The sequence below is a fragment of the Melanotaenia boesemani genome, chromosome 12 (assembly GCF_017639745.1).
Source record: "Melanotaenia boesemani isolate fMelBoe1 chromosome 12, fMelBoe1.pri, whole genome shotgun sequence".
In the NCBI taxonomy this organism is placed as follows: Eukaryota; Metazoa; Chordata; class Actinopteri; order Atheriniformes; family Melanotaeniidae; genus Melanotaenia; species Melanotaenia boesemani.
The window spans coordinates 9,015,273-9,031,122 of NC_055693.1; the positions used below are offsets into that span (position 1 = coordinate 9,015,273).

A 15,850-nucleotide genomic window follows, 5' to 3' on the forward strand; every position below is an offset into this window, starting at 1 on the left:
ACATGTAGACTCATGAGCAGTCAAGTCATTCAAACAGCACCTAAAGAGCTCGTTTTAACAGCAGGTTTTTTTTTTAATGTGTTTCTTTTATATTTATCAGGTAGTTGTAAATCTTACCAGATTGCACATACTTATTAAAACATTTAAACATTGATCTCTTTTTTTTTTTTTTTTTTTTTTTGCATTTGCCAAAATTAAGCAAACATAGATTTATAACCACCAGTCAACTATTTTAATTAGCTCTCTACAATTTCCTGTAGTTTGAAAATCTAGTGGCCCTTTTTAGCTAAATAAATTTAAGATGTTTATGCATTTTTTGTTTTTATGGCTAAGAAGTAATGAATGTTTCATTCATACAGACAAGAAAACATTGGCTGAGGTACATTGGTGTCTGCAAATATAAAAAAAAAGAACATTACCAGGTATTGTACTTAACTAGTATTGAGACTGTGCTGTAAAAGCTGGGCTTTTTAATCCTCTAACTTTTCTTTTTATTTATGCTGTTCTAACTTTATGTAAGACAGTATGAGATCAACCCTGCATCCGTTTATAAATAAAATTGTTTCTTGTTTTTACAGTTAAACACAAAAATGTGGATAGATGGTCTTGATCTTTATCTGTCATAAAAACCTCAACTGTTCTAACTTCAAAACCTTTCCTGTTCACTGGTAGTTGGAGGCACAACGTGTTAGAAATAGGCCAAAAACAGTTCCTAACTTCTTTATATCATGAACATTAACATGGGCAATGTGACTTTATTAAAATACTTGTTATACTCAGTGAATAAATATATAAATAATTTATCAGCATCTCAAACTAACATACTCTTAATTAGCCAGATGGTGAAAAAATGAATGATGCAGGATCTTATTTTCATAAAATTAAAGACAAAGAAAGAAAACTTTTAGCCAACCATTTATATTGCTTTGAAAAATACTGATTTTCATAACTTGAAGCACATATTTTAAAAACAAGCGTACAAATTAGATTTGAACTGTTTAACAAACATTGTCAGGGATCATAGATCTCAGCTTACAGGCTGATCTCTTTTCCAGACTTCTCCATGCAGTGTAGCAGAAATACATAATACCTCTCTCTGTGCTGATTGGTCAGTGATGACATCACCTCTGCAGGACTGCAAGCAGAGTTTGCCATGACAACCAGAGTGCACTATTATTGCATTTCCCCCCTCAAATTGTTTTTAGACCACACAGACAGACTCACACCTGTTTAAGTGCTCAAACTCCACAGCGAAGCTTCACAAGTTGAGCTGAAACAAGAGAACTTTGCAGCCCTCCCCAGAGGTAGAGGAGAGTTACAAACCCCATGGGAGGGCAGTACTGACTCACACTGATACTGCTTCTATAAGTACAGAAGAACTTTAGGATGGATTTCATTTTAAACTGTTCTTGTTTTGATAAAGCTAAAGTCAAGCTCCCTTTATGGAAATAAAATAACTGGTTGTGACATCTTGAATTTACATTTCATCCTTAAGCTTAAAGTTCAACACAAGAGGGCAGCATCCTGCTGTGCTAATAAATGTCGCTGTAGTCTGACAATCCTTTTTATTAATTTTTATACTGTTTATTCCACTTCTGTAATATTATTAGTAAATATTTACATATTTTTTTATTTCATGACCTCAAATTTAAAATTGTGTTTGAATGAGTTCATTTTAAAATTCATGATGAAACCATCCAACTTTCTTTAATCTTACATTTCCACTTATTGGCTCTGGTATAAAAGGAAATTGGAGGGCTGGAAGTCTGGAGCTGATGGGCAGTGATTTGGCCACCAGTGCTGACCCGCCAGCTAGAGAGTGTTGCAGTTAAGGGTCTAAACTCCTGGTGAAGGTTGGGTAGCCTACCTCTGAAGATATCCACTCTAGTCCAAAGGCCACAGTCGGTACAAGAGTCGGTACTGTATTCATGACCTCCTTGGAAGTATTTATCAAGGGAATTGGATCATCTGTGGATCAGGGTTAAACATTATTTTATATAAAAATGAAAATAAGAGTGTTATGGATCCTGAGCTTCAACTGAATGTGGTCTGACTGTTTTTGACTTTTGAATGTTGTCTTCCATCATTTTATGCTGATGTGAACTTTTATTTAAAAATGTGACCTTTGGTCTTCAAATGAGAAAATGTAGTGAAAAAGGAAATAATACTCAAAAGTGATGCATTACAAAAATCAATAATATAGCACTAACTCGAGTGATAATAATTTTTTTAGATGTTGTTTTAGAAGGTGAACTTATCCTTCCTGATTCTCCACCTGAGAGCAATCTGTTTTCAAGTGCAGGTAAGTAATGAGTACTCCAAATAATGTCATACCATCCTACACAAAGAAAAAAAAGAGTGATATCCTGATTGTTCTTTACATATGCATTTTAAAATCTAACTAAAATAATAGGAGGTGAAACTTTTTAAAAACTGGACTAACACACCCTGATGATGCAGTTAAAGGTTGACACTCCAATAAATCCATCTATCCCTTTTCTATAACAGCTAATTCCAATTCAGGGTCACAGGGATTACTAATAAAGTTGTTCTTATACACATATTTTTCTGTCTTTTTTGTTTCTGCTTTGTTTCTTTTACAACAAAACTTGTCAGAAACTGTGACTGAAAGGTAGCCGAAGGTGACATGTTGACACACAGTGGCACATTTCCAGACTGTTGCTTTGCTCCAATTTATTTACTAAGGAATGATAAAAAGAATAATGAAAAATGTACATTATAAAAGTAAATTGCAAATAATAATAAATTATAATATATATAATGATAAAGCAATAAAATAGCATCTACTTTGTTTCCCATGTCAACAGCACAGGAGTTGTTTTAAAGTCACTTGAATGGTGACACAGGCCTTAAACTGGGAAAACTGGGTCAATACATTAGTAAATCTATACAACCAATTCTGATTGATAGCTTATGTTTGTTTGACATGGAAAATAAGGTGAATGCCTATTTACTGCTTTATTACTATCTATATTATAATTTATTACTTGAAAATTGTTTTTATAATTGTAAATTTTTATATTTTTTATCTTTTTATTATCATTTTATTAAATATTTTAAATTGTTATAGTTTTTTGTTGTTGTTTTTTTTTTACTTTGGGTTCTTACAGATTTGACATGCAATAAAAACTAAATATATTAAATCAGTTTTCTGAATTTTTGTTAGAAGGTGACAATAAATGTTAAATATATTTGTTCAATAGATCCAATGTTATGTGGTTTAAGTCTCATTTTTCTTGTTAGTAAAGATCAAACCAAGCAGGGAGAGAAGCCTTAATGTTTATCCGGCACCCAGAACACAACCTGCAGTACACTCATAAGCCACTTTATTAGTACCAGGTTAGACTTCTTCTGCCATCAGAAATGCCTTGATTTTTCATTGCATAGAGTCAGCAAGGTGTTGGAAACATGTTTAAGAGAGATTTTGGTCCATATTGACACGATAGCATCACACAGCTGCTCCAGAGTCGTCGAGCACAGATCCATGATGAGACTCTCCTGTTCCACTACATCTCAAAGGTGCTCTTTTGGATTGAGATCTGGTTACTGTGGAGAAATTTGAGTACAGTGAACTGTCATGTTCAGAATCAAAATACTTTATTAAGCCAAAAGATAAATTGCTGAAGAAAGTTAGAAAGAGATTTGAGCTTTGTTGACTAGAAGTAGATATCAGAAGATTGTGCACTGTGGTCATGAAAGGATGAACATGGCCAGCAACAATGATGTTGTAGGTTGTGGCATTTAAGCAGTTTGCAGTTGCTACTACGGTGCCCAAAGTGTGACAAGAGAATATCCAGTCTGCCCATTCTCCTGAGCACTGCCACTGTCAGCATCTTGCCAACATGCCTAAATGCACCGAGTTGCTGCCATGTGATTGGCTGATTAGCTATTTGTTTTAAAAGCAATTTAACAGGTGTAGAAAATAAAGTGGCCGGTAAGTGTACATACATACATAAAGCCAATAATGTCATATAAATTACAAACTGACATTTCCATTTAACCATCTAAATAAACAAAACATATTGAATTTCACACATGAAAGAGAATTAATGTTATTTTATTGAATAGTGTTTCTGTACACAGTTGTGATTGGTCCATTAAGAGTTTAATATATCACTCGACATTTACAAAGCTTTTATCTACACACAAGAAAACGCAACATTCACAGACAATACTTTGTTCCAGTTTGTCACGTTCCTGCAGGTTTACTATCAAACACCAGGGGGCAGAGTAGAAGTGATAACTGACAGCGCTGAAGATTAAGTCTTCTTGGCTAACAGGTAATCAAATGTAGAATTCTTGGTCTTCTTCTACCTTGTCTGTCTCCTCAGCTGGAACACTAATAATGCTGCAACTGTCTGACTGGTTTATTGAAATGTCACTTGAGGACGGAGCAGCACTCATGCTCAAACTGCTGCTTTGGGGATCTAGTTCCAGCACAGCAGAGGGAGTGCTTTTGATGAAGAAGCTGTTCGGAGTTCGGCCCAGCGTGGCTGATTTGTAGGAGTTTTCTGGGACGACAGGAGAGAGTGGGGGTCCTACGTCTTCTGGTGGAGCAGACAGTGGCCGGGGAGTCTGGGGCAGGCTTGATTTGATGTATGCAGATACCACGGAAAGGTCAACACTGCTGCCAGGAGCCACCTTGTTTCCTGTGTCCACATCTGTCTCCTCTGCACCAATTAGTGTGTCCACATTGAGCCGGAATGGAATGAGGGAGGGGCTCCTTTTAAAGGAGTGGCTCCTAGTATGGGGGGTGGAAGAAGGACCAGGCGAGGAACAGGTGGAGTAGGAGCTGCCTGAGCCCATGTTGGGTAGAGAGAAGATGGAGCTTGACCGGGGGCCCCTCCACTGGGACCTCCAGTTGTCAGGATGGTCAGACCACTGTTCCTCCTCTTCCTGCTCCTCACAGGCCAAAGGGAGGGAGTTGTGAGAGGTCTGGTGGACTCTGGGACGGGATGTCACCCTGTGATGGTGACGGCGGTTTCTGTGGGAGGTGGTGCTGCGGATAAAAGTGGATGGAGCTGAAGCAGATTCAGCAGCAGTGGATGATATGTGGCAGGGATCCTGTCTGTGCCTGAAGTATGCACCTTGGACCTGAGCATGAAAGAAAAGAAAAGCAGTGAGAGTATGTTTTTACTACTAATATAAAGTGTACAGTCTATACAGAACAGGACCTGTAAAAATCTTACTCTACGATTATAATCTCTTAACTGTTCTCATTAAAAATCAAGAAATCTTGTAAATGACTAGGTGGAGTACATTTACAGCTATATACTACTCATTGCAAGTTAAGTCTTGCATGTTAGTTATGTATCAAGAGAAAACGGAATGGCTTTGCATAGATGAGAAATCTGATAAATTCTAAAACTGCATACACCAAAAACAAAACAATTTTTTTATTATAAAACTTTTGACCTATTGAAGCTGGAAAAGTTAAAGTGGAACTTTTAACATTAATAGTGGCCCTTTGCCATAAAGAGTGAAGTAATGCCTGACAGCATAAGAAATAGTTGAGGCTTGGAACTGGTTCATCTTAATGGACTGCAGTTGTTAATATTTTTATTATTTACATGTGTGCCCCCCCCCCCCCCCCCCCCCCCCCCCCCCATTATCCCGCCTTTTAAAAAGCCTGCTGATAAAGAGCTCTGTAGTCTTACATTAAAACATAGACTTGAGAAGAAGAAGACGCTTGCAGAGCTTTAAAATAATTTTCTGCGTTTTCTTTTTGTTTTTTAGATTTTTTGATAAGTTTACGCAATGCAAGAGGAGACTTGAGTTTAAGAAGTTGCAGGAAGGAGAAGGAAGGAGCAGATGCTGTAAACCTCTGTATGCATTTAATCCTCACTTGAATCTCATTGCTATCGTGTGTGCATATAAGTAGCAAGACTTACCCAAATTCCATCTAATTTCCCAGATCTAACATATTCTACCAACAGGCCAACAACATCTACTTCAGCCACCAATGGTGCTTTGGACCTGCTGAGTTATTCTGAGACCTTTAAACAAAAGATTTCTCAGACTAACTGATGAAATTACACCATGGGTCAGAGAGCCTGTGTTAGTGTTTCCCAGTTTCTATTGTTATTTGAACAGGCTTTGGTGTTTTCTTTCTCTGAGAGTCTGCATGGGAGGTGAGGGGCGAGTGCTTCAAGTCTCAAACCAAAATACAGAGTACTTTGTCTGAGGACTGTTTTCTAAAAACTTAACTTCAGGCAGTGGATGTTCCACTGCTTTCTAATGACCTGTGAAAGATTTGGAAAATGAGTCTGTTGAGCATCACACTCATGAGTTAACTCATTTCTCATGCTTTAATGCATTAATTTTCTAACACTATGAAAGCATATGAAAGCACCTCCGATAGGCAAGTTCGAGTCATACAGTGCAGCAACGGTATGGTTCCCAGACCGCTTGAGTGAAAGGCAAGAAAAATGTACACAAATATTCTCATTATCAACATGCATGCTTCTCAGTCTGAGGCGCTTCTGCAGCAACATGTCTCAGGAGGTTGTGAGAAGGAAATACTCTTTACAGGAATCCTCTCTGTCTTAGTCATTGGAAACTTTACTATTTGTTTGCTTTATTCCAAGTTTAAGAAGTATGTTGCAGAAAGTTACACTTTAACGATTGCAAGTAAGTAGTGTAATTCTTTACTTGATTTCAACCAGAAGCATTTAAGTCTACCTAAAGTTTCATAAAGATCATATGATCTTCTGTTGTAACCATTAAGAGTTTATAGTATATTTATGAAGCTGTGAATAACATCAATGTAAATCTGATCAATGACTAAAGGACAACATAAAAGATGGGGAAGCCATTAATATCCACTTCATTCCTGAAATGAGATATAACATTGTCCTTGTGTTCAGTTTCAGATTGCATGCTGGCGAGGTTGTTTTCTGAATAACCGAGATTACACATCACAGACACTATCAGGTGAAAACTGCCTGCAAGTTCACACTGTAAACATACATAATCTGACCATAAACCTATTTTTTTACTTACTCTTGATGACACAAGATTTTATTTCAGCTAGCCATATCTCTATAGTCTAAGGCCTGGTTTTCCCTCCTGGGCTGTCTGACAGAACCTGTTTGACACGATCCATCTTTCATCTTGATCCTTCACAACTTTTCCCACAAGCATCTTTTTGCTTCCACTACCACAGATGGTCCCATTACTAGTAGTTTCAGGTATCCAATGGGCCAACCAGGCCTGAAAGGTTCCGTTTCAGCCTGACAAACCTCTTCACTGGTGCATGTTTCGATATCGTCCATCATGACAAGTCAGCTAAATTTTGAAAACCTCTACTGTGCTTTTCTCTGGTTTCATTGCAATAACAGGTGTGTTTTTGATCTTTCAAGATTAGAATGTTGTAATCTTTTTGGAGCAAATTTACTAAGATTGTTAAGTGTTACTTTTCCTGTAAAATTCAATCTTAGCCAATGCATTTGCAGGAATCCAAATTTTCTTTGTCAATAGTGAGGGATTTACTCACTTTATATTCTATACATGTGCTGAAATACAATGTCACAAGGGATACAAAAACTATTGACCTCCATCTGTGAGGTTTTCATGCAACAAGGTGCTCCTCATGTGACAAACTGGAGAAGTAAGCAGTAGAAGGGAACCCGGGGCTTACAAAATCCTCCACATGCTCCCAGTTCTCAAGTTGTCCACTTTATGAATCATACAAGCAGCTGGACAAGTCATCATCATCCCGATGAGCCCCATGTGTTTACCACCTCCATTTATGGACCAAAGGGTCTTAAAAGACAGAGACTGCTGTTCAGAAAATCTGAGACATAACACAAATCTATAGACAATTATCCTCCATATAGTGGCAGGTCTGGAAGCACAAAACACATGATTCTGACATAAATGAGGAAATGCTCATGTTTTTAACATGTAAAGCAGCTGCAGTGATATATATAGCACTACTCAGTCAGTTCAGGTTCTTGTCTATGATTTCCTTCTCTGTTGCACAGCTCCATTTGTCTCACTGATAGTTTCTCCATGTTGGTTCTGTCATCGGACTTTCCAAACAGACAATGCAAGCAGAAGCAATAACTTTCCCCACTGCAGTCTCAAGACAATTATTACCAAGAGCATTGGGGTGGAAAGAAGTATGCAGGTTCCATATGCTGAAACAACAATAAATATCACAAAGGCAAAACTTCCCTGAGAACAAGAGAAGAGCTGAGATGTGACTTAAAAGGTTTTTGCAAGAAGCTGAAGTAATTTCAGGGAAAATCTGAGGCTGTATTTGCAGAATTAATAAATGTTCTTGGTGATCATGATGAAACCAGTAATGTAAGATTCATTCTTCCAACCTGTTACCCTAAGTTAGTTTGAAATATTCGGCTGATTTAATAATTTAGATGATTCATTTAACATCTGATGTTTCAAATGTAAGACTGTATTGCTTCTTATGCATAAAGATATATAATCCACTACATCCCAACTATAACTTTATATTTGTCTGAATAATGTGAGAGCTAAAAAATATTAGAAATTCATTCAGTTATTTTCCAATCCATGCTTAATCCCTTCCAGCTGCCATCAAGTGAGAGGTAGAGTACCCCCTGGAGGGCTTGCCGGTCCATCAGAGGACAGTTTCGGAGATTTTCAGAGAAATTTTCAGCTCAAATAACTGTTCATTCTACTGCAAAAAAGAGACTGTGATTCTTTACTTCCTCTGACTTAATTTAATTGGAGACAGTTTATAGTCAAGATACTTCTTGGTTTTTCTTCTTTTTTTTCAAGTCAGGGCTGCAATTTATTCCAAATGAACTTGAACAGTGAAGTTTTATCTAGTTTATATTATTAACACTCCTTCTCACAATGCTATTTAGGTGTTATCTTGTTCCATTCTTCCTTTAAACATCTCTTGTGTGTGCAAGAGTGCAGGGTAGTTTCAGGCACATTTATCAGTTTAAAACTACACATTCTATAAAGTGGACACATCAGGACTTTATTGTTTTGGTGAATATCTCAGAAAATTTTGTCTTGAGGGCATTATATATGTCCTCCAGTTGTCTTTTTTTCTTGTATTATGCACACATTTTTGCCCTTCTACAGCCTAATGTCTTATGTCATAAATCATTGCTTTTAAAATATCTCTTTAGATATTTTTGTATTGCTATCAAGTGATAGTTTTGGTATGTGGGGAAAAAGTGTACCAATAACACTGAAATCTGACTGACCACAGAGTTTGTATCATGCAGAGCAGAACAAAGCTTTTTAAACAAATAAAGCAAATAAAACAAAGAGTTTTATTAAGTGGAGGTTCTAAAAAGTGAGAAGCTGCAGCACTCATTATCTGCTGCTCTTGATAAATTAGATGATAATGTGGTTGTAAATTAAGCAATTAAAAAGCAACAGAGCATGAATAAGGGCAACTTAACATCTTGACTTAGAGATATGAAATGCATCTTTTAAACTGTTATGAAAGCAAATCCAGCCTGTGATGCTGCAGCAACAAATCACAAGTCTTTGCTGACTGAAACACTGCAGAAGTTTCAATAAATTTGCGAGTTGGAGCATCTTTCTTTGTTATGGATGTATAAATAGCTGGTGCAATCCAATGCTGATACTTTGACATGAATAAGAAACTTTTAGGTGTCCTCACAAGACTTAATATGTATGTGTGTAGAGAAAAGTGGTGAAACCCCCTGTGTTTTCCACACTCCTTCTCAATGTCTCAAAGTTGGCTCTTTTCCCAAACCACCTTTCCCCTCTGTCTTCATTCTTCTCTCTGCTCCGCAATCCTCTTCATCCTGTTTATCTTTTTCTCTCCTTCACTTTGTCTTCCCTCCTCTATGAATTTCCTTCGCTCTGAGCCATGAAGTGGTTGTATGGCTGCATACTTGGCTCTCCCACACAGGAAAGAAGGAAGGAGTAAGTACTGTCGTGAATTGTCCAGACTGTCATTTCAAACTTAATGATACTCAGAGGAGGCCAAAGAAGGGCAAGTTTATGAGAGTGTTGTTATCCCAAAGAGGCCACACATCAACTGCACACATTCAATGTTTACTATAAAAATTTCTGTGCATGTTTGGGTGAAAGAATGTGAGCCTCAGTAAGCTAATATGGCACGACATGGTGTGTCCAGTTTTTTTGTGAAGACACTATGCTACATTGCCAGTGAGCAGCCGCAGCAGGGGGTGCTGGGTAACGAGGTTGCTGACTTGGCAATGCTCAGAACCTTACTGTTGTAAGCATTAGTTGTCTTGGGATAAGCCAGGTCAGCCGGATATCTGCCCTCAGCAAGCCAAAACCACTACAGCTGAGCACTAATTCTCAACTACACAATGCTGCAGAGGCAAGACCCCTTGGTTAGATTTGAATTAATAAACATCATTCTTCATCTGTGGTTTTACTGGGGCTGATGGATTAGTTTCCAAATCTTTATATCCATTAAAACTTAAAGGATTCAGTCCTTTGCTGATCAGTAGGCTGGTAGAAAATAAACCTGCCAATGTTTCCATAATCAATTTATCATTGATTTTTTGGTCTGAACAAAAGATACACAGTATTTATCTGCTCCAGACACTAAAGTTTAAGTATATTCTGCTGCTTCTTTTTGGCATATTTAATGGCTAACTCAGCATCTTTGGATTTTATGATACTGTTCAGACTGTAGGAGGCACTTCAAAACATCACTTTAAGTTCTGGAAATTAACATTTTTAATTTCTGTGAAAACAATTAATAAAGCCAAGAAAAAAGTGGATTTATAGTAAATTAAAAAAAACTGAAATATATGTTGATGAGCTGATATTATTGACTGATTCTGGCTCACAGACGAATTGACCATAACACTATATTTTTAAACAAAATGTAAATTCTAGAAAAGTTTCTTGTTTTCTCGTTTTTTCAGCAGAGTAACTTCAAATTTGCTGTTTACAACATTCTCAGCAGCAGCTGCAACACATGGAGCAGATAGTTACCTGGAGTCAAAATGTGTCTCTATAGTAAGTCCCTAAGCACACTGTTAGATGAAATTATGCAAAATTATGTCATTATAAAAATGATACAATCATATTTAAACACACCTTTTTTGCTTCTAAATCTAATTCACGTCCAGCTTATGTTAAGAATAATGTTAGAGAAGAACAAATATGTCCCTTAGAAGAATTGTCAAGTCCAATTTTCAGGGTGGCCTTTGTGCTTTGAGACATCCAATAATGAATCCTCAAATTTGAATTTTATTACAGTAATCAGTACTTTGCTTTAAAGTATATTTCCATATTCTACACTTGTATTCCAGTGGTATCAAAAGTACTGAAGAGAATGTGGAGATGCTGGACAATATTTACTGCGGCAGCAAGGGGATCTGGTAGAATTTCTTTACTTCCTTCTAGATCTGTATACAGAATTCAAAATTAAATTTCATTTTAAACTGTTTATATCCTGGCTGCTACAGTAAGAGTTTGTGATGGCTGTCTCTGCTGATGTTTATAGATTAAAAATGGAAAATAATTATTCATTTAATAAATACTTCAGTGTGTGATATCATGTAAAGAAGAATCAACAAAAAAAGAAGAAAATTAAGAATAATACAATGGCAAAACAACAACAAAAAACAATAACAAAATAACTGATAAAAGCAGACTATTGAAGCACATGACAACCAACACTTTAATCTGGGTGCTGCTCTAATATTAGTAGACTACAATAAATACTATTCAGTCTATGAATAGTGACCTGAAGCTACAGCTGCTGCTTCGCAAAATTCTGATGAAACATTCAGCAGTGTAAATAAGTTCAGATTTTTCACAACTTAAGGAGTTACTGAACATGACAGAGTTTAGAAGTCATATGCAATGATCTGCATTGTCTGCAAAGGATCTTTTTCTGGTCTGGTATTTTGATATTTACAGTCTGTCTGGTTAGATCAAAAACACCAACTAAAAACCAAGATTAGCATCTATAAGCATAAAACTGAAAGAGTTAAAACTGGTGATGTGTTTCTCACAATATCTCAACAGGACTAATTTAAATCGTCAGTGGAGTAAAAATATCAGAAGAGCCAGACCAGAACATGGAACTCCTACTCTGCATATTCACCAAACAGCCGTGTAAGGCTTGTTTTACTGACTGATTCAACAGCTGATAAAAAGTTGTGTTCTCACTGTTTGAGCAGATATATAAAGCATTTGTGTTACTTTGTAGAAGAACAGGACTTCCACAAAGTCCAGGTGGCCCTTAAGCATCATGCATATGGTCCTTTGTCATGATGGATTAGCTCACTGTTTCACTCGTTGTTACTCCAATCCCAGTAATGGACTGTAGCATAATCAGCTTTAACTTTCCAAACTACTTATGTCACACTGCCTGGACATATATCCCCTCTGAAACTGATATCCACCAAGTAATATTTATTTTCTGCAAGTCTACCTCTTTACAAGAGAGTTTATTTGCTCTCCGACAAGCTCTCCAGCAGCATTTATTGCTATGTAATCAGCATGACATAAGTATAATAAAATTTTTAGGGCTGTCATTTTAACGCGTTAATTAGATCAATTAATTAGAGCGTAAAATAACGCGTTATAAATTTTAACGCACGATTAATTATGCAATTCGAACATTTTAGAGTTGGCCACTTTGACCCCCGAACATGCGACTGGTTACGTCACTTCATGCGCCGTTAGTAGAGGCTAGTCCATACAACAAACAGAGCGGGCTGAGGTGAGCACAGAGAAATGGAGAAGAGTGCAGGTGATGCGAGCCAATCTTTGCTGGGGCCATTGAACGGCAAGTTTATTTACAAGAAGAACGCAGATGGGACAGTCAACAAAAACACGGTTATTTGTAGCTTATGTAGAAAAGAATTTGCTTTTCATCGAAGCTGCTCTAGCCTGACTTATCATTTAAACGCTAAACATGTTTGGGCAGGTTCCAGCGCTAACGTTGCGACTGCTAGTACTTCTAGCGCTCTTCGCCAACCCAAACTTACAGACTATGGTAAACGACTAAGCAAAGGCACCACAGATAAACTGACAAACTCGATCGCTAAGTGGATAGCAGGTGATTGCAGGCCAATTTCAATCGTGGAAGATGAGGGGCTAAATGAGGCGTTTCAGATAGCGTCGTCGGATGCAACATTCAGGTTACCTTCGAGAGGTACGGTAATGAAAAAAAATCCATCAGTTGTATAGTGATGAAAGGAAAGCAAAAGAAGAACTGTTGGCAGGTTCAAGCAACCATGTGTCCTTAACAGGAGATCACTGGACGTCGGTGAGCAACCATAATTATTTGGGGGTCACAGCACATCTAATCGATAGTGAGTGGAAGCTTAAATCTTTTGCATTAACTGTGTGCAAAACAACGACCCGCCATTATGCAGATGCGTGTGCCGAGCAGTTTGAAGCTGTGATAAAGGACTGGAAAATAGAAAGCAAAGTGTCAACCATCGGGACTGATAGCGCAAGAACCATGGTCGCGGCAGCACGCCGGATGCCTTACGAGCATATTCCATGTGCAGCTCATATGCTCCAAAGAACCATTACAATTTGCCTTGAGGACAGCAGCTTTGACACCGCCCTGGCAAAGTGCCGCAAAATAGTCGGACACTTCAAGCACAGCCCTGCCAGCACAGAAGAACTGCACCAGCAGCAGGCAGCCCTCGGACAAGCCAGAGAGCCATTGATTCAAGACGTATCCACAAGGTGAGACTGTCCACTACTATCTATAGTTTTTTGCTCCTAAAGTGTGTGTGTGTGTCAATAAATCGATCACTTTAATTTTTGTAAAACCCAATATTGCAACAAACATTGTCTCAAAGGGGCTGAAAAAATAAAAATAACAGTAACATCTATAAAAAATATAAATAACGTAAACAATAAAAATACCAATAACAACAGTAACAATGTGTGTGTGTGTGTGTGCTTTAACTATTGTACAATGTGTTTCTCAAAAGCTAAAGCCCCTTGTGGGACTAATGCAGTTTTTGTTTCATTTTATTATAAGATGGAATTCAACCCTCTTAATGGTCTCACGGTACCTACGGAACCAGGAGGCTGTGAACACCACTTTGGCTCAACAGAAGCACAACCTGGCCACACTGACCAACCTAGAGTGTGTCAAACTACAGAAGCTGGAGGATGTTCTTGAACCCTGCAGGTATGTCCCTTTTTGTCGCTCTCTCTCACATATACACATCCTTTCGCACACCTCACCTCTCATTCTCTCTTCCACCTGTTATACACTCAGCTCTGCCTCTGTGTCATACAACTCTCTCTCTTTCTCACTCTTGCACACAATTCTTCTCTCTCCTTTAATTTTCTCTTCTGCTCCTTCCTACATCTTTCTCTATCTTCACTCACAAACCTCATATCTCCCATCCTTCTCATACTCTCTACTCATTTACACACAAATACACAAACAGACCTCACCTCTCTCTGCACTTTTCATACACTCATATCCCCCTCCCTCCCATACACCTTTTACTCACACTTTAGCTCACACATACACATGCACACACACCCACAATACCACTAATGGATATGAGTTCATTATTGCCCTGTATTTGTTCTACTGCAGGTATGTGACGGAGCTCCTGGGAGGGGAGTCTTATGTGTCATGCTCTGTGGTGCTCCCCGCACTCTGCCATCTTAAACGTGTTATGGAGCCCACTGATGAGGATCAAGGCTACATGATGAAGTTCAAGACCACCTTTTTGAAGGACTTAGACACACGCAAGGCCAACATCAACAACAGATGGCTGAAGATGGCAACTGCCCTTGACCCGCGATTCAAGGACTTGAAGAGCATACCCAAGGATGAGAGAGACGAGGTATGTGGGTGACTGAGACGTTCAGTGTTTTGGAAGTTTAAAAAGTGTCAAGCAAAAGCTAACTTTCCATCTTTTAAGGTGTGGACCTGGCTTGGAGAGATGCTAGCAGAAGCAGGACCTGCTCCTGCTCAACCCACAGAGGACGAGCCAGCAGCCAAGAAGAGCCTGCTCCTGCTATGTTCTTCAGACTCTGACTCGGACAAGGAGGAGCCGAGGCTGCTAGCCCGTTACAAAGCTGAGCCTTGCATTGGAATGCGTGAGTGTCCACTGGAGTGGTGGGCAGCTCACACTAGTGCCTATGGACAGCTGTCTTCTATTGCTCGCAAATACCTGGCTACTCCTGCGACCTCTGTGCCATGCGAGAGACTCTTTTCTCTTGCAGGTAACATCATACAAAAGAAGAGAGCAGCCTTACACTCAGACAATGTAAACAAGCTTGTTTGTCTGAGCAACTGGCTCAAGGAGACTTAGATTCTGTAACTTAAGCAAAGAGGGAAGGTTGATTTGAGGACCTGTAATTGTGGCCCTACTTTCTGTAGTGGGTTTCTGGGTTTGTTATGCCCCACATGATTTTTTTTTTATTTTTTTTTATCTAGAAACAGTGTCATGTCCTCCTAACAAGTAATGCCTCTTGACTTCACGTTCTTGATGTTAAACATTTCAAGGTATGTTATCCTTGTTTTGCTGTTGTTTATTTTATTGAGCACCTGGTTAAGTGCCTAGTGTTATTTATTGTTTTATTAACTTTATTTGCACTGCATTTTTGAATAATGCACCCGTTTTATAGGTTTGCTAGACATTTTTTTTAATTTTATTTATTTATAAAAAACACTGAAAGTGTAATTTGCTTTATGAAGCTTGGTATATATTTTGGGCAAGATGCCCTTTTCAGATGTCAGCAATAAAAGAAATGTGTATTTCATATGCTCTTTTCTTATTTGATTAGTCATTCACTATACTGCAAGTGTTCTAGAATTCAAACTCTTTATTTGGGGGCCGTCAGCAGATATGAGATTAAAATGCGATTAATTAGA

At 38.1% G+C, this 15,850-nt stretch overlaps 2 protein-coding genes across 2 annotated transcripts in view; one reads left to right on the top strand and one right to left on the bottom strand.

Moving 5' to 3' along the window:
- Positions 1–3,685: 3,685 nt before the first annotated feature.
- Positions 3,686–15,850, bottom strand: part of LOC121650775 (protein FAM124A) — a 34,894-nt gene continuing 22,729 nt past the window's right edge. Inside the window, exon 4 of the mRNA XM_042002499.1 lies at positions 3,686–5,115. Coding sequence (XP_041858433.1) covers positions 4,306–5,115 — 810 coding nt within the window. The 3' untranslated portion in view covers positions 3,686–4,305. The remainder of the gene's footprint in view (positions 5,116–15,850) is intronic.
- LOC121650776 (E3 SUMO-protein ligase ZBED1-like) lies at positions 12,512–15,738 on the top strand. Its single transcript, XM_042002500.1, has 5 exons — positions 12,512–13,258; positions 13,368–13,689; positions 13,991–14,143; positions 14,564–14,816; positions 14,895–15,738. Exons 2-5 carry the CDS (start codon positions 13,457–13,459, stop codon positions 15,285–15,287), a joined length of 1,032 nt encoding a protein of 343 aa, XP_041858434.1. The 5' UTR covers positions 12,512–13,258; positions 13,368–13,456; the 3' UTR covers positions 15,288–15,738.

Bases quoted from the DNA above. Each gene is read 5' to 3' on its own strand.
- LOC121650776 (XM_042002500.1), top strand. From the start codon at position 13,457: ATGGTCGCGGCAGCACGCCGGATGCCTTACGAGCATATTCCATGTGCA. The intron at 13,690-13,990 runs GTGAGACTGTCC...TTTTATTATAAG, and splicing joins ATTCAAGACGTATCCACAAG to ATGGAATTCAACCCTCTTAA. The intron at 14,144-14,563 runs GTATGTCCCTTT...GTTCTACTGCAG, and splicing joins GATGTTCTTGAACCCTGCAG to GTATGTGACGGAGCTCCTGG.